At 44.4% G+C, this 21,380-nt stretch overlaps 1 protein-coding gene across 1 annotated transcript in view; it reads left to right on the forward strand.

Annotated features, from left to right (window-relative positions):
• SYT16 (synaptotagmin 16) overlaps nt 1–21,380 on the forward strand; it is a 135,611-nt gene that overhangs the window by 103,579 nt on the left and 10,652 nt on the right. Inside the window, exons 3-5 of the mRNA XM_012807974.1 lie at nt 6,742–6,998; nt 13,629–14,069; nt 16,962–17,151. Coding sequence (XP_012663428.1) covers nt 6,742–6,998; nt 13,629–14,069; nt 16,962–17,151 — 888 coding nt within the window. The remainder of the gene's footprint in view (nt 1–6,741; nt 6,999–13,628; nt 14,070–16,961; nt 17,152–21,380) is intronic.

Genomic DNA, 21,380 nt, shown 5'->3' on the forward strand with positions numbered 1-21,380 from the left:
CCCCACACCCCACTGAGGGCTGCTTAACCCCCCACACCCCTCCTAGGGCTGCCTAAACCCCCCACTCCCCGCTGAGGCCCTAACCCTCACCCCTCCTCTAGGGCTGCCTAACCCCCCACACCCTCCACCCCTTGCTGAGGGCTGCTTATCCCCCACACCCGGCTGAGGGCTGCCTAACCCCCCAACCCCCACCAGGGCTGCTTAACCCCCCACACCCCACCCACTGCCAAGGGCTGCTTAATCCTCCACCCGGGCTAAGGTCTGCCTAACCCCTCATACCACGCCAAGGGCTGCCTAGCCCCCTACCGCCTACCGAGGGCTGCTTAACCCTACCCCATGCTGAGGGCTGCTCAACCCCCAACCCCCTCAGGGCTGCCTAACCCCCTCCCACCCCACCGAGGGCTACCTAACCCCCCACACCCAGGGCTGCTTAACCCCTCCCACTCCCTTCCCCCCCACCCCCCTGCCAAGGGCTGATTAATTCCACTCCCTGCCGCTCTGGGGGGTGGGGGGGTGTTGTGAGGAGGTGAGGAGAGGGAATCAGAGGGACTGAAGCAACTCCTGACCTCACTGTGGACCCCTGCCTGCCTTGCACATCACTGCCCTGTACATTGTGAACACTAACAACCAGAAGGCACTTACTGAGCTTTGTATAATTTTGTTCCCTTTTGACAAATTTAAAATTTCATGGGTCTGTTCACTGACAGGCAAATTTTGAGGCTTTCCTTTCATTTAGAGTTAGAGTTAATTTTCCCTATGTCTGTAAAACCTCAGAAGGTATTTCAAAGCCTTTCTTCTAACTAGTTTATATTATTAAAGCAATAGGTACTTTTTACCTTCCAAATAAAAATACACAGTATGGTAATAGAGGTGACCTTCTTCAAGTAACACAGGCCAGGCTTCCTTCCCTGGGTCCCTGCCATTTCTGAAGTGCCCCACCTGCCTGAGAGTTACTGCCTGAAGACCAAGCCTCTGTCGCCCTCTCATGTCATCACCGGACAGTGAGGAGGGGCTCCTTCATGGTGGGGTAGGCCCAGGCTGTGATGGTGGTGGTGCTTGCCAACACTTACACAAAATAGCCCCTGGACAGCAGATGTAAATAGATGGACAACATTTCTTAGTGCATTTCTAAGCAAAGAGCTCACGGCCTCTCTCTGGCTCTTCATGCCCAAAGCCCTGAACAGATGCAGATACTGGAGCAGGGTCTGTGAAATATGTTTGGCAAAAAGCTGAAGAAAATGTCGCACTGGTCACCTTCATGCCCTGGTCTCAGTGACCTGTGTTTTCTGAGCTCTTCCTTCTTTCCTTTGGGGTTTGTGGTCAGTCAAACCAATGGGGGGAGAGTGGCGGGGGTTTCATGTTTTCCACACTAGGCAGAGAAAAAGCAGAGCGCAGAAACAGAAGATAACAGAGCAGAAATTATGATTTAAGAGTGAGGACAGGACAAGGAGAGAAAGAACAGAGGGAAAGGCAGCTTCAACAGCGGGAACCTCCTGCGGCAGGACTGGTGTGCGGTCCATCAGGTCCGTGGACTTAGTGACACAGGTCGTGTGGTGTATCATACTGCTATTCCTTTTAGCCCAGAGGAAGCAAATAAATGAAGAGCTGATGTCACCAAGTCACAGTGTGGAGGCTGCCGCCCTGCCATCATTTCCTGGCTCACTTTCTCGGTTTTTCTCTTTCTCTGGAGTTAGTGACATCACAGCATTCCTTTCTCTCCACCAAGAGGGTAAACATTAGCTAATGAAAGTCATTAGCAGTTGGTTCCCTGAGAATAACTTGTTTAATCCTAAAGCTAATGGCTTTGCTTCCCAAAGCCTAAGGGTCTGGTTTCTGATTTACACAAATGACCTGTGTTCTGAGATTCCTGACAGCGCTCCCACTCTCCCCCTCTTGGAATGAGCAGTGACTTTTGTCTCATCTAACTGGTAATTTTGAACTTTTGAAAGATGGTGATAGAAAAGGTAAATTTTTCTCTATTGGAGAGAGGACAAAGCACAGCACGTTGAATGAATTAGCTGTACATTTCTGAAGAAAATCAGGACTTTTATAAGCAGCAGCGACACGCCAGTACCATGGAAATGTGGATGTAGTTTTTATTCCTTGATGTCTTTCTTTTCTTCTTATTCATTTTTACTTCAGTGCATTTGTTTCAGTGATAAAGAATAATGACAAGAGTAAATGTTCACCCCAGAAAGGATTCGTTTGGTCTGTTCTTTATTTACTTATCTACTTTGTTCTGCTATAAAAAATAGTTTTCTAAGATTAAATTTAATTGCAGATAATTCTTTCTCTTTAAAAATGTATTCAAAAGTGTTGGACAGTTAAATTAAAGGTCCAAATACAACCTGGAACATGCATGAGATTCTGGTTGGTTACCTCACATTTCACTGTATGTGAGAGTCTTTTTTCTGAATTCAGTGGCGAGGTTATTAGAGGCGTATTCCAGCAAGTTCTCTTCTGTCCTGGGTATGCGACTTATGTCATTGCTCCTTGTCACTGTATTCTTGATAATGTCTGAGTGGTCTGGGTCAGAGGCTGGGGTGGGATTCTTAGACATGAAAAACGGGATACAGAGTCATAGTCCAATAAAGTGGGGGGAGGCTTCCCTTGCTTACTGGGGCTTTTGTTTTTTGAGCAGTGACCTTATTTTTGACTATGGAATAGTTAATTCTTAGGATTTTTAATAAAAGCTAGATAATACCTTCTTGGTGGCATCAAAAGCAGCTCTATTTTCCCCAGAATCTTTGCTAAGTTTTGTTTGGGATTATGTTTCAATCATGCTTTAACCAGAGAAATAGAACCACCAGGAGGACCCAGACACACATGGCTACACAGTGTGCATGTTCACACATACCTGTGTGTGTGTGCGCATCTCCAGAGATTCATTGCAAAGAATTGGCTTATGTGATTGTAGGGTAGGGGATGACTGGGCATCAGAAATACACAGCCCCAAAATCTGTAGGGCGGGCTGTCCAGAAAGGTAGGCTGATTCTCTCAAGCATGAGCTGAAGTTCCAGTTCTTAGCTGGAATTTCTTCATCTCCAGGGAAGCCTCACTTCTCGTTTGCAGAAATGAATATAAGATGATCTAACTGAATATAAGATAATCTCTTTTACTTAAAACCCAACTGGTAATGGGTTTTAATCATATTTACAAATGACTTCATAGCAACACCCAGATTAGTATTTGATTGAATAATTGGCACCTATAGCCTGGCTAAGTTGACAAATAAAATTGACCATCACAGATGGTAAGCAGGAGTATTTGGGTGTGGTGATTGAGGAGAAGGGGCTGGGAGTATGAAAGAAAGTAATTAGATAATAGTGGTTTTTTTTTTCTTTATTCAGACTGAGTCTCACTCTATCACCTCTGCTAGAGTGCAGTGGCATGATCACAGCTCGCTGCAACCTCAACCTTCTGGGCTGAAGCAATCCTCCTGCGTCAGCCTCTCAAGTAGCTGAACCTACAGGTGCCTGGCACAATGCCTGGCTAATTTTTCCATTTTTTGTAGAGACATGGTCTCACTTTTATTCAGGCTGGTCTCAATCTCCTGACCTCAGGCAATCCTCTCACCTTGGCCTTCGAGTGCTGGGATTATAGGCCTGGGCCACTGCACCTGGCCAGTAATAGGGGTTTATTCAATCAGTGGATATGGACAAAACAAGTTTAAGTATTTCTGTGTTAAAATAAATTTGATGTGATGTAATGAGGGCCTGTTATTTCTGAGATGTCAGGATATGTTTCTCTGATAATAGGCAATTACTTTTGCGCCTGTTTAAAGAGGACATAATTTTCTTTAATTTAAAGGCATAAGAAGACTGCCTAATGTCAGGGTGAATCACCTCTCTCTTTCCTCCTCCTCGGAACTTGACTTCTACCCCAGATTTGCTTTTCAGATATGTTCCTTACTTGTCTGTCATGGAAAATGGCTTATTACATTAATATAGTTCTTATGTTTTTCAGTTCTGAATAGCTTTTCAAGGCTTAATGTAGCTTTTGAAAATTCCCTTATTACCGATCTCGGTATTATCACTGTAGGCGTTAAAGGCATGAGACAATTTTATGGGGATAATTTCTTGGCAAATTTAGACTTTGTGCTGAAATCCTGCTGGGTGCTACACATACTGATGGATGACCCATTGTTTAATGGGGCATTTTACTGGTCACGTATGTGAGCAGTGGGTGTGCTAATTGGAGACTTGGATGCCAATTCTGTTTTATGTTGTAGGTTTTTACATGTGGATTTTTTGCTTGTTCTGTCATTCATGCGGCTTGTTTTTAGCATATTTGCCAAATAACTGAAAGTGTGAATATAAAAATTTTGTGGTCTCTAATGAAAGTGTTTCCAAGGGACCTGAACTGAATTATTAAGGATAACAGAACAGATAGGGAAATTTCTCAGTGGCCTCTTTGGGTTTTGCAAAAAATCAGGAGTCTGATGTTGTACCCCAAGGACCACATCTGCCTAAAAAGGTTTTTATATGGTCTGCATAGGGTAATAATACATTTTTAAGCTAGAATGCTCACTGTAGATAGGTCATGTACTCTCTGGTAAACCACTGTCACCACCACCACTCTTATGAGACCTGCCAATTAAGTTTGCAAACCATTCTAGAAAAGGTGCTACATACCTCAGCACTAAACATCATTCCATCACCTTCCGAGTACCCCCCTCGGGAAGCTGTGCACTTAATGCCAGTGCCTGGTCCACCTTTTAAAGCAAATTTGGACTCTTCTTCCGGAATGGCCATCACATTGTCGTTGTATAACCTTTAATGTCCTGAATGGTATCAAAATGTCTTCCTTGCAATATTTTCTTTATGTTCAAATAAAGAAAATAGTCACTGGGGACCAGATCAGGTGAATATGGAGGTGTTCCAAAACAGTTACTTGTTTACCAACTAAAAACTCACTCACAGACAGTGCCGTGTGACCTGGTGCATTGCTGTGATGCAAGAGCCATGAGCTGTTGGCCAAGATTTTCCTGACTGTTCATATACTGATGTTTACTTGATCTGCTATGCTTCTCACAGTCAGCCAATGATTTTGACACATAACTCAACAGATTTTTGCAGTGTTATTGTTAGTTCTACTCACTACTGGCCACTCTGATCTTTCTTCATTAGTGATGCTTTCTCTCCCTTCAGAAAAACATTTAATCCTGTTTTCTTAATGGAATTATCTCCATAAACGTGGACTAACATGTCCCTGATTTCACTTAGACTAAGTTTAATAACAAATTTAAGAATTTATTCATTGCTCTAATTTAAGCTTTGACATTCTTGTGAAAGCACACAAAACCACGTGACAACAACAATGAACGCCACTCACAAGACACCACCTGTTGACACAAACACAGCTGTGAGACACTGATATACCAAGGGTTATGAAATGTTACTGAGTTGTTTGTACAATGCTAAAAGCACACTGTGGCCAGTTCACAAACTTAGTTCTCAGACCTTATATAGCTACACACCTGGCTGCTTCAGATGTTTGTTACTTGCCTAGACTTTAAGGTTATTTAAAGGTTTAGTGAGAACACACTGGGGGGCGGGTGAAGCTCACACAGTAGATGCAGGTGGGTGGCGTAGTGTCTTCAGGAAGCCACATTCCAGCTGAGGTCTATAAGAGCTGACAGTGGAATAGTTGCTGCCATGTATCGTGTACATAGAGCTGAACTCATCATACACTGTGCTCTCATACTCACTCCTTTTTAAATCTCTGATTTTCTCTTATTATGGGATGGGAGCTGCTGGAGGACATGGGAGGCCAAAGGGATGAGAGATCATGAGCTGCTCTCTGGGTACAGGAGCCAAATTGTGGTAAAGGCCATTGCTCAGGAGAATCTGATAGTTTTCCTTATCATACTCAGGCAACCTCCACACGGAAGGAGGGGGAAAGGATGAATGGGGGTCTGGGGGTTAAGAGAGAAAGCACTGAGTCTGACAGAGTCAGGGAATATTCAGGAATTGTTGGGGGCTTTGTACAGACAGAAAGGAAAGGACAGGAGGGGGGTCTGAGGAGCACTGAGGCCTGACATATACAGCTCGTTTTCATGAGCCTGAATGTAACTTGGGAAGCAGTGGGGAATGGAGTCTGAAGGATTGGATGAGGCCAGTTCAGGCCAGGCAGGTAAGGAGGGCTGTGTTTATGGAAGTCCTCTATCTGCCAGGTGCGTTTCAGTTCATGTGTCCACAACAAGAGTTTGAATATTGTTCACATTCTAAGGCAGAGGCAGGATTTAACCTCATATCACCTGACTCCAAGTCCAGTGTTGTTACCATGAATCAAGTAGGGAACTTTTCACTTGGAAGGATCACTGAAGCCTTTTGAGCAGAATGTGAGTAATACAGTGAACATTGAAGAGGGAAAGGAAACCGTCTCACCTCAGTAGTAGGTGACTCTTCTGCTTTCAAGATCCATTCCTGAACTCTTGAGGTTATTAGCACTAATATAATGCTATTGTGATTATTTATCTTTCTAAAATTAATATACATTATTTATACTAATTTTATGAGACAGTATTAAACTTCTTGGCTTCTAGATAATGAGCTAATGGCTTCCTTGATTATACAGACCAGTTTCTCCACTGTGTAGGTGGAATTATGTTTCTTCAGGTGTTATTGATACGGGTTTTATTTCTGGGGTCTTGATCGTTGTGATTGCAATTGCTCAATTCTCTATTTAAAAAGGTGTTAAAAATAATGCATTTGAAATAGTTTCCTATTTCAAATTTAGATTTGGATGGAGCCAGCCCACCGAGTTACTCTAAGAATCTGTCTTATTGTGAAGATGACCCCAGCTCTGCTCATGCACAGTCCCCATGTGAGAGAGCAGGTACCAGGCACCCTGGAACATCTCACCAAGAATCCGGGGAGGCCCGAAGCCTCAGTCGCCAATCCACAGATGGGAGCTTGGAGATGGAGACAGCTTTTAATAACCGGGGATTTGAAGATTCCTATGCCACTGACAGTTCCTCCATGTGGAGTCCAGAGGCAAGTTATTTGTTTTTGTTCTTTCCCTATTTTAGTGGTATACATCCACTGGTTCTCTCGTTCTTCTTTTTCTCCCCTTCCTTTCTATTTTTCCCCCCACATCCCCCTAAAAAAAAAAAAAAATTCCAGAAGGAAGTATGGTCTTAAAAATCAAAGACCTTAAAAAATGTATTTGAAACAAATTTTTGTGCAGATAACTCAAGCCCCTATGTGTGTCAATAAAAGATTTATAAATAATTTCTTTTAAAATGGAAGAAGTAAAGTATAATAAGAATGGTGGCAGAATGGACCCAAGAATAGTCAAGGTTTCTTTCATAGAAAGGCTTTTGGCAGGATTAATTTTAAATAATAGACATTTTAGTTCTTTAGAGTTTCTGGCTTCTTTCATGCCTTGAATTAGATGGAGGCTATTTTTGTTTACCCTGAATCTTGAGTTATGATTATTTTAATATGAAAATTACTTGAAAATTGAACTCAAATAGCCCTCCAAATGAAATCATGCAAGATATTTTGATGAGGATCTTGGTGTGTGAGCGAGTGCATTTGTTAGCTTTGAGTTTAGTTGAAAGTCTGGGAGACAGTGTTAGTCTGCAGTGGCCTGGGCCCACTGACGTTGATTTTTGGAGTAAATCTCTGATAAAAGATGTTTTTTTTGAATGTCTTTTTCTTTCTTTCTTTCCTTTTTTTTTTTTTTTTTTTTAGAGACAGAGTGTTACTTTGTCACCCTCGGTAGAGTACCGTGGCATCACAGCAACCTCTAGCTAGCTCTTGGGCTCAGGTGATTCTCTTACCTCAGCCTCCTGAGTAGCTGAACCTACAGGTGCCCACCACAATGCCCAGCTATTTTTTGTTGCAGTTTAGGCGGGGCTAGGTTTGAACCCGCTACCCTCGGTATATGGGCCCAGCGCACTACTCACTGATCCACAGGCGCTGCCCCTTGAATGTCTTTTTCAATTAATGCTCAGTCAAGAATAACCCTAACAGTGCACAGACATGGCTGGAGGTGAGGATGGTAGTACCTGTCAGTAATTGAGCAATTGCTACGTGCCAGACCCTGTGATAGGATTTCACTGGCATTGTTTTATCTTTCAGTCATCTGCGGTTTTCTTCATTTGTTAGAGCCCTCCTACTGGGATTCATGACATTGAAAAGTATCAGTAGTGTTTGGTACATAATCTGAAATTCATTTTGATGGGATAAGTCATGTAAGTGTATAAAGCTTTAGATGAACACAGTTTGTGGGGATGGAGGAAAAAGGAGGAGCATTAGCATTAGTTTAGGAAAATAAGCAGGACGAGTCTCTTATTAGGACTTGAACTGTCCCACATCATAAATGCTCAGGACAAAGAAAAAAAAATCACAGAAACTCACATTCCAAAGCCATACTGTTAACACGTTGGAGCATGTGGGGGGCTCGTGGAGGCATACGCCAGATGCTCCTGTGTTGTTGGTGTTTCTGCTAAGGATGCGAAATGGTAGCTTAGATATGTGGTTTGTGGTTTGTTAAAAGCAGCCCTTCATATAAAAGCAGCCAAAGAGATTAACTTTATGAATTTTGTTAAGAAAGAAAAAGTCTGCTTTCCCATGGATTTACTACTGAGTCATGTCAAATCCCACACAATAAATTTTAAAAATACTTCTGTGCTTTCACCACAAAACCCAAACCGAGCTCTTCACCTGCCTGTTAATCCTCTGTCTCCTTGAGAGCTGTGCCTTTCGGCTGGGAATTGCCTTCCTCAGGTGACCTGCCCTTTTCTTGCCTGCTGGAGCTGTAGCGGGAGACGTGGAGTTGAGGGTACTAGATGTTCTCAGATGCCAGAAATACCCAGACATCTCTGTGTGCTCCATTCAACCTCCTATCTATTTTGAGACAAAAACTGTAATTTGGTTCTCCTACAGCAGAGCTGCACCCCAGCTCAGAGGCAGTTCCCGTAACTGCCTGTTTTGCAGGCTGAGCTTGCCTTTTAAAAAATTGATTTATCTGCCTCTTAGCAGTATTAAGAACTCTGTCTTCCCCCACTGGCCTCGGGAACACGCTGGGGGTCTGTTTACTCTGGGCCACACAGATGACATCAACGCTCTCTTGCTAAAACAGAAAGGCCTTCAGTTTGACAGAAAATCTTTAAACCTGCATGGATTTTGACAATCTGACACAAGTGTTCCCATCTTAAAGAAAAACCTAGGAAATCAGAGCTCAAAGAAGAGTTTGTTTTGCCACAGAAGGAACCCGGCCGTGCCGTGTGACTACCTGTTATTCTGATGGCTTTTCAAGCTCAGTTCATTCTCTGCCGGGGAGGCCAGGGCTGGGCAGGGAACACAATGGGAGAGCGGCTGGTGATTTTGAGCACACAGGCAGACAGGTGTCCTACTTTTCATCTCTGTTTTCCCCTGATTAATTGGTTGGCCTTGAGAAGTTAATTAAAATCTGCCAAATGGGGATAAGAATGAAGAGATTTTTACCTTGCAGGAAGGTCAGATGGATTAGTGGTATTAACAGTACCCACATGAGGAGCCCTTCCGTTGCCTGGTGATAGGTGAAGTGTGTTGAAATAATTAATTGCTATGAAAATACCAACCTTCACAAACCTTTTTCTCAAATCAACCCAGAAAGGGGAAACAAAGCCTGATTTTCATGGGTCACTGCTTGGTTGGCTCATCCGGAGTCTGGCTGTGCCTTATTCAGAGTTCCTGGGACAGTTAAGACTTCTCCCTAGGACTCCCCTGAAACCCATAGGGAAGGATCATTTCTTTGAATAGATAGCCTGCAGGTGAGTGGAGATTGCCTCCCTAGGATAGTTTGACTTTGGAATTGAAGTTGAGGCAGAAGTGGGGACTGTTGACTAATACTGACGGTAGAGGCCTGAGAGGAACAGTTCATGGGATTGCGTCCTTCCACCCCCTTCTCACCTCTCATCTCACACTCATTGTACATGTAAATAGCTATGGGGAAAGGTTTGGGGGAAACCAAGGAACCTTTTCCTTCAAGGTAAGATTTGGGATTTTGTGTGTTGAATACTGTGGTTAAAGCAGGTTCTGGACTCAGACCGCCAGGGTATGAATCCTGAATAATCTTGTCTGGGCATATGATGTTGGCACAGGGTTCGGGGAGTGTTAGTTATTTAGACTTTAGTGTCATCTTCCATAAAGTGAGGATATTAAAATCCCTACTTCATTAGGTTGATATAAATATTTAAAAAGGCAATGTTTCTTAGTTGGGTTCCCCTCAAAAAGCATACATAGCCTAAGGCAAAGGCTGGTTTTTTTTTTTTGTTTTTTTTTCTTAGGGGACACTGGTCCCAGGGAACAAGAGGGAAAGACAAGGGGAGGGAGGCAGGGAGAAGGGAAGCCGGTATGGGTGTGTGCACTGGATTGCTTGAAACAGGAGGGCCGCCCTCCAGGAAGCTGCATAAACTGATCTCAGGTCATCTTTCCAAGAGGAGGAAAGTTGACTACATAGGATGTCTGCACATGCTGGACTTTATCTACACGGGTGTCAAGCAGGGTCAGGCAGCTCTCTAAGCCTTGGCTTCAACAGAGAGTCTGACAGTGAGGGCTGAGAATTACACTGTATGTGTAGGAGGTAAGACTGTATTGAGTTGTGCCAGAGTGAAGCCCCCTGGAACTCAGACAAGCTGAGCCTATAGGGGAGATGGGATAGGAAGTGAGAGCAAGCAGGTCTGGAGTGTGTAAGAGCTGGCTTTATAGTCTATGAAGGATTGGCTATGGTAGCTGGCATAAGGAACAGCTTAGCAGATGTGAGATATTATTGCTTATGATCAGACAAGCAATATAGAGATGATCAAGAGTAAACAAAAATAGATGAGAAGGTTTTTTTCTTTTTTTGCAGTTTTTGGCTGGGGCTGAACCCACCACCTCCAGTATATAGGACCAGTGCCCTACTCCTTTGAGCCACAGGCACCGCCAGCTGAGGAGCTTTAAGAAGAGAGAAGGGAGTTTGAGAGAAGGCTGTGACTTGATTTTTGAGTTGGCCTGACTCCTTGGAGACTTGCTTCTAATATTATATGTACACTAGTCAGTTGTATTCAGAAGTCTCTATAGCAACTACTTTTATCACTCTGAATAGAAACACTCACACATGATTTCATGCTCAGAGGAAAGAATATGAGAATCTTCCCTTACAAGAAATTTATAAGAATCTAAGTTTTCTATTTTGGCTAATTTGAATGTTAAAAGACAAGAGTATTTATTAGATGTCTACTGTACATCAAATCTTCTACTTTCTGAAACAACCCTCCTTACCCGAAACATATCATTTCCATTTTACTATTGAGGAGAAAAGAATGTGGAAAGGATTAAATAACTTACCCAATGTCATAGAGCTAGTACATGGTAGGGCTGGACTGGCTAAGGATGTTTGATTCCAGAGATCCATGTACTTTTATCTGAATTCAGAGGGAACATTTCCTTGATGAATGCACATTTCAAAGTGTCTTATTATAATTTTTTAAATGAAGCTATCTCTAAACTAATGAAATCTGGTGTTCAGTTGCACAAATACAAATTGATTTGCTATAAGAATCAAAGTTCAGTTTCAGATATTGGGGGCCTAACATGTCCCTACAGGAACTTCCAACAGACCTAGTTAGCCTCACCCCCTACAGCCTTGGATAGAAAAAGTCTCTAACTGTCCCCAACCCAGACGTCATCTTTGCCCTGTCCAGATGAGTCACTGTCCCTTTTAATAAACCTGGCCTAAACTTCTCCACTTCTAGTCTCATCCCTAGGCACTGCTGTGACACCTTTCAGCAGGCAGAGGTCATACCTTCAGAATAAAAAGACAGTTATTTGACATTGTTTATAATTTGTTGATGGAGTGGTTCATTGTAGTAAATGCAGGTTGGCTTAGCTTTCCCAGTGAGGGTTTTGGATTTGAGTGGCTTCCAGGGAATTGCTGGCCAAGGGTGATACTCCATAAAGCAGTGGTTCTCAACCTTCCTAAGGCCACGACCCTTTAATACAGTTCCTCATTGGTGAAAATATTTCAAATTGTATATGGAACCAGCACACTGTGCCCCATGACTCCATTAATGTACACAGCTATGATTTAATAAATAAAAAAATACAGTTCCTCATGTTGTGGTGACTCCCAACCATAAAATTATTTTTGTTGCCACTTCATAACTATAATTTTGCTATGGTTATGAATCGTAAGGTCAATATTTGATATGCAGGATGTGTTTTCATTGTTCCAAAGGGATTGTGACCCACAGGTTGAGAACTGCTGCCATAAAGAGAGAGTTGTGTTTGAGAATAGCTAGTGCCAGTCCAGTGGTAGGAATAGACACTTAAGGAGTCTGATCTGAGTCAGGTATTTTCCTGTGTATTAAAATGTCACAACACTCTATCAAGCAGGCATATTAATGTGCATTTTTTAGCTAGAGTTTGGAGAGGCTGAGCTGTTTTTGGCCAGGACCTTCAAAAAAGCTCCTAATGGGTAGAGTCGGGATTTCAATACGGTATTCTGGCTTCAGGCCCAATATTGCTACTGGCTAAATAGTTGCTGGAGACTCCTCCCTAGACCTTTGCTATTCCACCTGTGATCCAAGACCAGCACACACGTCCCTCGTGAGCTGCTTAGAAATGCAGACTCTCATTGGTCCTGTCTGGAGTTGATCTGCTTACCACAGAATACTGTTCAGCCATAAAAAGACAGTGACTTCACATCTTTTGTATTAACCTGGATGGAGTTGAAACACATTCTTCTTAGTAAAGTATCACAAGAGTGGAAAAGCGAATATTTAATATACTCAATACTAATATGAAGTCAGGAGATAATCTAATGCATGTTCACCTAAGGGAAAAACTCATTTCAATTCAAAATGGGGGAAGGGGGGAAGAAAGGAGAGGGGGGACAGGGTCATCCCACTGAATGGGCAGGTGTGGGAGGTTTGGGACCCCTTCTGAGTGCGGGTCACAACTACAAGAGGGACTCTACCTCAAAAATTCAAATATTTTGACCTGGTTGTTTGTATCCACACATTAACCTGTAATAAAAAATAAATAAAATAATAAAATATGAAATAAAATAAAGAAACGCAGACTGTCAGACCCCACCCCTGATTGACTGAATCAGAATTTTTGGATGATTCAGGGCCATGCTAGAGTTTGAGAAGCCTTTGTCCCAAGTAGATTGAAAAGTTCCTGAGGGATCACCTGCCTGGCACTGCCACTGGGATTTTCATCTGTGGGGAAGTTCTTGCTTGTGGATAACAGGCCCAGGCTCAGTCATTTCTGCGGGGACTTATGGAAATATCACCTGGGGGTGATTGCACGGTTGCAGCCATTGTATCTTGGTTGATTTCAGTGTTCTTAGGCAGCTATGCTTTTTAAGAAGCAATCTATATGAGAACATTTTTCAAAATATAAAAGCTTTATTTCTTCATTCCAAAAACATTCATGGAGACTCACCTTATGCTAGGTACTGTTCTGTCAAAGCATCACAGGTGAATGGAGAGAGAAACCTGTAAACTGATCTGTCTAATGGGGCGGGGGGGCACACACTGGTAGAAGGGGAGGTGATGTTTAGAAGGAGCTGAGGGGCACCCACTCACTGAAATGTAAGTGGGCATCAGTACTTCCATTCCTAATCTTTTCCTCTGCCTGCAACAGGACCAGGACAGGACCAGCTTGCAGGTGCCATCCGGGGTCTCAGAGCCCATTTCAAAGTGTGGTGACCTAGACGTCATCTTTGAATATAGAGCTTTGAGCCAGAAACTCACAGTGACCATTGTGAGAGCTCAGGGCCTCCCAGATAAGGACCGAAGTGGTGTCAACTCCTGGCAAGTTCACGTGGTGATGCTGCCCAGTAAGAAGCAGAGGGGCAGGACGAACATCCAGAGAGGGCCCAACCCTGTCTTCAAGGAGAAGGTCACCTTCACCAAGCTGGAACCCAGAGATGTGGCTGCCTGTGCCATCCGCTTCCGCCTATACTCTGCCCGTAAAATGACCCGAGAGAGAATGATGGGAGAGAAACTATTCTATCTCAGCCACCTGCACCCAGAAGGGGAAATGAAAGTGACCTTGGTTCTGGAACCAAGAAGTAATATAAGTGTGAGTATGTTAAATGGTGCTGCTGATGGCATGGTGTATTCAAAGACTTAGGATTGTCAGCCCCTGATTTAGTACCTTTAGCTTGTGAATTGAGAGACTGTAATTTGATTTTCCATTTGGCTCTCCTCATCCTTATAAGCCACGATTTGCACTTCATGGTACAATGGGTCTTTCATGCCTGTCTTCCCAATAACCTGATGGATAAATTCCCTGTCCATTTTAGGGAAGGACAGCAGCAGTGAGATAGAGGGCATGGAAAAACCAGGGAAGGTGGCTTGGCCTTCTGGATCATGGATAAGTGGGTCTATTGCTCTCACCTCCAGTACACATGATGATAAATCTCATCATGGGACTTGGGAGATGGGACTTTAGGGAAGGTCCTTTGCAGGTGTGCTGAGCAGACTTCAATAGCGGCCCTGAACTCAGCCCCTCTGAGACCTGCCATGTGTAAACCTGCCCTCCTCCCATGGGCCCCATCTCTCTGCTTGCCCCGAGGTTTCAAGGAGAGACACCATAGCTTGTCCATTTGCAGGACGGGCCGCACAGTGTTGCTGTGGGTTATGTACCAACCAATGTGAAAATCTTTTGAAAAACCATGTAGAAAGATCCGGTAGCCATGTTGGACGATTTGGCCAATCAGTCACTCATTCAAAGCTATTTACTTCAAGAACTGTAGAGGCAAAGTGGATGCAGGAAAGAACTAGGCAGGTGATGCTGTGGCCCTGCCTTGTTCTCCGTCCAGTGCAGGAGGCAATGATAGGCCAATCACAGTGGCAAGGATGGAGATGACAGAGGCTGCTGTTTTTTACAGGAGTCAGAGAAGGTTTCTGGGGGGGAGGGTGTGATAAAACACAGAACTCAAGTTATTCAGGGAGGGAGACTGGTGGTACATAGACGGCGAGGATTCCAGGCAGGGAATAACACCTGCCCGCACCAGGAGGGGGGAGGAGCTAGTGTGTGAGGAAGAGCTAAGGGACCAGAAGGACTGGACAGCAGCACCAGGAACTGTGTCCACCTGAAGGGCTAATGATGGATCAGAATTAACATTGCCAGACTTGAAATCCTGATTTTTGCCTCCCTGGATCTATGCCACCTGCCATCTTCCCCATCTTTCCTAAAGGCAATTCCACCCTTCCAAGTAGCCATCATCTGGGACTTGTCACTTTGCTACCAGAAAGCTGATTGGCTCTACTTTCAAATAGAACCAGAACTAGGATCTCTGCTGGATTTCTGAGCAGCCTCCTGGGGGTGATCCCTTGATTCCACCTCTGTCCACTATGGACCCCTGCTGACCCAGAGGCCAGAATGAGCCTTTGTAAAGCATAACCCAACTCACGTCTCATCTCTTTTTTCCCTAAGCTCTGAGTAAAGTAAATCTGAAATCGTGGAAAACAGGATCCCCAGAGGTCAGAAGCAGTGCTGCCCTGTAATGTTCAGGAATGGCCACGCCCACACCTATATTTCCCTGTGCCCTGCCCTGTGCTGGGTGCAGGGCCAGAGCTGACGGGAAAATGAGCTCCTGTGGAAGAACTTTGAAGTGGATTTTTTTTTCAGTTACTAGTTATTTTTTGAGCATAATGATATGTCAGACGTTAGGTTACACACGAGGGGCTGAGACTGATACGGATCCAGAATTTGATGGAGGAGGTGCAGGCAGCGAGTGACAGGTGCCAGAGCAGAGGTTTCTGCGGAAGCACAGGGAGGTGGGGTGGCCTTTACCCAAAGGTGAGCAAATATCCTCATAGTAGGGTTTTTATCCTCCAGAATATAGGGGATGGCTGTAAAATCCACATCACAGCCACCTAGCCCTGTAGCTTACAAATAACATTCCACAAAAGCCTGGGGTTCTGCAGAGATGCCCAGGGTTTGGTAAATAGGATAGTTTCCTATAGCTGTGCTGAATATTTGATTCCTTCTGTCGGTTTTATTTATTGAGTTCCTGAGAAGTTTGAAGAAACTATTTCAAATGTCAACAAGAAGGGTGTAAGGGCAGTGCACCTGTTTCTGGTGAGGGGGCTTGTTTCAGGGAGATGGGCCAGCTTCCCGGGCAGCTGGACTGGTGGGAATCAGCATCCTATCTGTCTCACTCTTCCCCTGATGTGCCTGGTGATAAAGGTGGGAGCCCAGGAGATGTGTGCACGTGAACCAACATGGCAAAACACGTAGGCTCTCCCCTGGCCTGTCTGTTCCCTGAGATCCACGGCCCAGGTGCTGGCTTCTTTATCACAGAGTTGTAAAAGTGTCATCCTCAGCGTGGCCCGCTTCCTTACAAGGCGACGTCAGCAGCTGGCACTGCCCACTAACCTGAAGCAGCTTTAGCAGCCAAGTGGGTGGTGGATGATGGATGGCCTGTGGACATTTCTTCTGTAGTGAAGACCAAATGCCTCCTGTGTTGCCATCTTCATCAAGAGGCTTCAGGGCAGCAAAGTGACTCTGTCTCAAAACAAAACAAAACAAAACAAGAAGGAAAGAAAGAAAGAGGCTGCAGAGAACAGAAATGGCAGGCAGGCCTAGGGTGGAGGGATCCAGAGAAACCCTCAAGCACAGAGTACACAGGGGGACTTTTGCTCTGTGTTCAATGTATTCTTAGCTCTCCTTATATCTTAAATGGTTTGGTTTACACCGTGATAACATCTTTGTCCGCTTTGTTTTTAGAGAGGGAATGTTGAGCGGAGACAGCTCTTGGAACAAACATGTCAGTTAATAATGCCGGGACCTCACCCATGACTCTGTTCCCTCGGCCACTGTAATTCACATGGACTGCACCCTTAGTCATCTATGGCAGTCGTGGGGGGCATTGGGCCCAATTTCACCAAGCGTAATGTTGGCTTTCTCTGCGAGAGTGTAGTGAATATTGTGCCAATGGATTCTTCTGCTGTTCTTCCCCTCCAGAGTGGGGGGTCTCCGCTCAGCCCATCTGCAGTTTCTCACAGTGACAGTGCTTCATCTACCCAGTCACTATCACATGGAGGGGCCCCGGAACTGCTGGTGGGGCTGTCCTACAATGCCACGACAGGGCGGTTATCTGTGGAAATGATCAAAGGCAGCCATTTCCGAAACCTGGCTGTTAACCGTGCGCCTGGTAAGTACATGTCAGAGGCAAGTGGAAGGCCATGGCCACTTTCATCATAATTCTTTAATTTTTACTGTAAAAATGACCTTGTGTGGCTTAGGCAAGCTTTCACAAGGAGATACCTCTGGATTTCTAAATAGCTTTCTATTTAATTAGACTTCTTCAATATCTAGATGTGTCTTGACATGAAATAGACCAGCCTGTGCGTCTGTAGAGTGTAAAGGAAGAGAGCGATGTCTTGTCAGCAACCTAATGTGTAGGGCAGTTAAAATCTGCTGGTATATCCCAGACCCTCAGCTTTAGAGGGCCAGGTGTCTGGCTTTGGATTGAGTCAGATCTGGGATCGAATTCCAGTTCCACCTGCTACGTACCCACTGGTTTTGCTCTTATCCTGTACAGTTCATCTTTTTGGAGCCTGTACTAACTCATCTGGGAAAAAAGAGATATTAAGTGTACCTTCCTGGTGGGGTTGTTTTGGGGTTTAAATAGAATAATTTATGTAAAGTATTTAACATGGTGTCTACCACACAACACAGTGAGCACACAAGAAATGCTTGTGGTTATGGTGATGATGGAGAGGGAGGTGAAGGAGGTGGATCTGGGCAACGCAGGACTGGTTCACAGGGGAAGAGCCATGTCTGACATCACCACTGGTAAGAGTGGTTCAGACAGACCTCCAGAGCTGCAGTGGAGGGTTCAGGAAGCCAGACTCAAAGGCTGCCGCTACCAACTGCTTCAGTGGCCTCTCAACATTCAGACAGTTAGAGATTGAACATTTAATAATGCTGATAAAAAATAAGTTCACCATTTTATAATCTTACTTGACAGCAAAAAAATCTTGAAAAGTGGCAGGACAATGGTATCCCCTTTGCTTCTGCCTACTGGACCTCGCACGGATACATCTAGTTGAAGGGACCTAACTTGTGTCTGGAATGCTAGCTGCAAGAGGGTCTGGAACTTTGTGGTTGAATTTCCAGTCTCTCACGTACAGGAGGATAGAGTGGGTAGCAAGGGAGCTGCCCACCATGGGCACCAAAGTGTATTGAAAGAAGGATGCAGTCAGTATGTGTGTAAGAAAGAAATCAGTAGACCTCGGCTTCAGGTATAAGTGGCAAGTGACAAGCCAGGGAGCTTGCAGAGAAGGGTCAGCTCTTGCAGTTGAGTCTGGGCTCTCTCTCCTTTTGCCCTTAGCCTAGACGCAGCCCACGAGGCCTTTGTTAAATGGGGACATCTTGTTAGTCAACCTGTATGGAAGCAATTAGAGCAAGCTGGTCAGGAAAGCCCTCAGGTACATAAAAGCTCAGAGCCAGGTGAGAGCTATTTAGAATGCATAATAGATGCTGATTATTAATTGCAGAGCTCATGTCTCTTTGCCAGATACACACTTCATTCTCCAAAATAGCTTCGAATGTACTAAAGATCTGGATTCACTACTTCTCCTTCAGAACTTTTGGCAATCTCTTTTCCTGTCCTGAGATTTGGTAAAGTCAGAACAATTTTTCAGGAATGTGTGGAGATGCAGAGAATGAACTGTGGGTCACACAGGCATGGCCTGCTCTAGTCCATGAGGAGAAGCTTTACTTTGCATGTTGGGTGGGACCAGGCAGAGCAGAGAAGATGCACATCATGGTGTTTGGGGAACATCAGCTGGAGGTCAACAAACCGAGGTGCAGGCTGTTCCACCTATTGGCCGTGAGTCACTAAACTATTCCGAATGTGTTTTCTCATCTGTAATAAGGGAGTCATGATAATATATCCTTATAGGTAAGAAATGCATTCTGCCATGTTGGGGATGGAACTATTGTATCTTTGTGAATTTCTATATGAAAGAAAATATTCCAAAGACGGAATTCTTCTAACAAATATTTAAATCCAAATGGAGGGGGGGCAGGTCCTAATTTAGAGATTTATTTTATTCCAGAAGTTTAAGTCAGTTTTGCATTCAGTAGGTGATTTGTCCAGACATATTGTTGCAAGTTAGCGTACAATGTAACAGACACACAGGCAAAGTAATAGAGAACAATGCTGCTGTGATGCCATTAATTAAAACAGAAAATCCGAGTGAAGACAGAAGGGTTTTGTCCATGTAGAATGCTGGTACTTGAGGAAAAGCTGGTTTAATTAGGAGGGGATGAGAAAGTAGAAGGTTCCTTTGTGGCTCCTCTGAAAGGGACCTCTTGGTCCTCACAAGGGCTTTAGACGTTGAGGGCATCGCCTCTTCATTACGGCACTTGTTCTACTTTGACGGTTATGAGGGAAGCTTGGGATACACTTTTAGTTCCCACATGGAAGAGAATGAGAGAGAAAGAATGAGAGAACATGAGTTTTATGAGGTAACGGAGCAGAGTTGGAAGAAAGAGGGGGAGAAGGAGAGGCCGTGAGCCAGGAGAGGAATAGAGAGCCACGGGTGGGGAGCAATGGCCAGGGCCTGCCCAGTGCTCTGCTCGCCATGGCGGGGCTCGAGGAAGGCAGCAGGGCAGCCACTGTGTGAGCCGCCTGCCAGGGGAACTCTTGTGACTGGGGGGTCACGCAAGCCTTTGCTTGGCGCTGTCAGCTCCAGTCCAGTTCTCTGCTGTAAAACAGGGGCCTCCATCCTACCTTGCAGGTGGTTATGGTCAGGTAAAAATGGTTCTGAGAGTGTGAAGGAAGCAGGCTGAGCCTCAGGCTCGGGAACGCTTCTTCCCTAGCAGGCTGTTAAGCTTTCGCTTCTTGCTAGGAACAGAGACAAAGGCCAGGATTTAGAAGTGAGATTCTTTTGCCTCAAAAAACAATCATGGAAAAAGAGATAACTTCGAACTCTTGAACAAATTTTCTGTATATTTGAAATTTTTAGTCACAAAATCCTGGGGGAAGCAGGGTCGTCTGGTCTGGGATAGGTCAGGTGGGTCAAGTAGATGAGAATAAAGCACAGGTCTTCACCACGGATAGAGGATTCCGTAGTTGGAAGAACTTTTTATCAGGATGACATCTAGAGATACACCCTATTCCCCTGGCTTAACTTTGGACAGGAATTGGGGGGGGGGTACCAAGCGGCTGAGCCTGGGGGTGCCTTCTGTAGCATCCTTGGTAAACCACACCAATCCCAAGAGAAAGTATCTGTCTGGGTATTTCTTCCATTCTGACTTAAAGTTTTTCTCTGCTCATCTGACAGATATATAGGTAGATTTTTAAATCTGTATTTATGTATGCATGAATGTATGTATGTGTCTGTCTATCATTTGTGAAAATGCCCATATTATAAAATGCTGTGAGTTTTTAAAAATCATATAGGTGGGCGAGGTAAGATAAAATGGACTATTTGAAAATTACTGAAACTACTCCATAGAACCTATTAATGAACAGCACATAAATGAGGTAACAACATGAGTGGATCTTATCCCAAATCATGTAACAGTGCACCAAGCATTTATCTAGCCACTTCTTTTTTTTTTTTTTTTTTTTTTTGAGACAGAGCCTCAAGCTATCCCCCTGGGTAGAGTGCCGTGGCTTCACAGCTCACAGCAACCTCCAACTCCTGGGCTCAAGCGAATCTCCTGCCTCAGCCTCCCAAGTAGCTGGGACCACAGGCGCCCACCACAACACCTGGCTATTTTTTGGTTGCAGCCATCATTGTTGTTTGGTGGGTCCGGGCTGGATTTGAACCCGCCACCTTAGGTGTATATGGCTGGCGCCTTAGCCACTTGAGCCACAGGCGCCGAGCCATATCTAGCCACTTCTAAGATGCCTTATTATTTAGTACACATGGTCAGCATTCAAAAGTATTGTCATTATTGCTTTAAGATGGTTTAGGCTGGTCTAAAGATCTTCTGAGGGCAAAGGATAGTGTCCAGGTCTGTGCATGGCTGTGGTCCACGTGAAAAAGCAGTGTGTAGTGTCTAGTAACATATCTAAAACCCTGATGTGTATTTACAAATGCTTTTCAAAAAGTAAGCATTAAGATTTAGCAACATTTGATTATCCTTTGAATTTGGCTCTATGGGAAATCAATTCAGTAATAGTTTAGCAAGGCTGGGCATGGTGGCTCACACCTACAATCCTAGCACTCTGGGAGGCTGAGGTGGGTGGATTGCTTGAGCTCAGGAGTTCAAGACCAGCCTACTAAAAAATAGAAAAACTGTGGGTGGCATCTGTGGCTCAAGGAGTGGGGTGCCGGCCCCATATGCTGGGTTCAGAGCCAGCCCTTGGCTAAAAATTGCGGAAAAAACAAACAGACAAACAAACAAAAAAACTGAAGCAAG

The sequence above is a fragment of the Otolemur garnettii genome, unplaced genomic scaffold, assembly GCF_000181295.1.
Source record: "Otolemur garnettii isolate 467f Iridium unplaced genomic scaffold, OtoGar3 scaffold00081, whole genome shotgun sequence".
In the NCBI taxonomy this organism is placed as follows: Eukaryota; Metazoa; Chordata; class Mammalia; order Primates; family Galagidae; genus Otolemur; species Otolemur garnettii.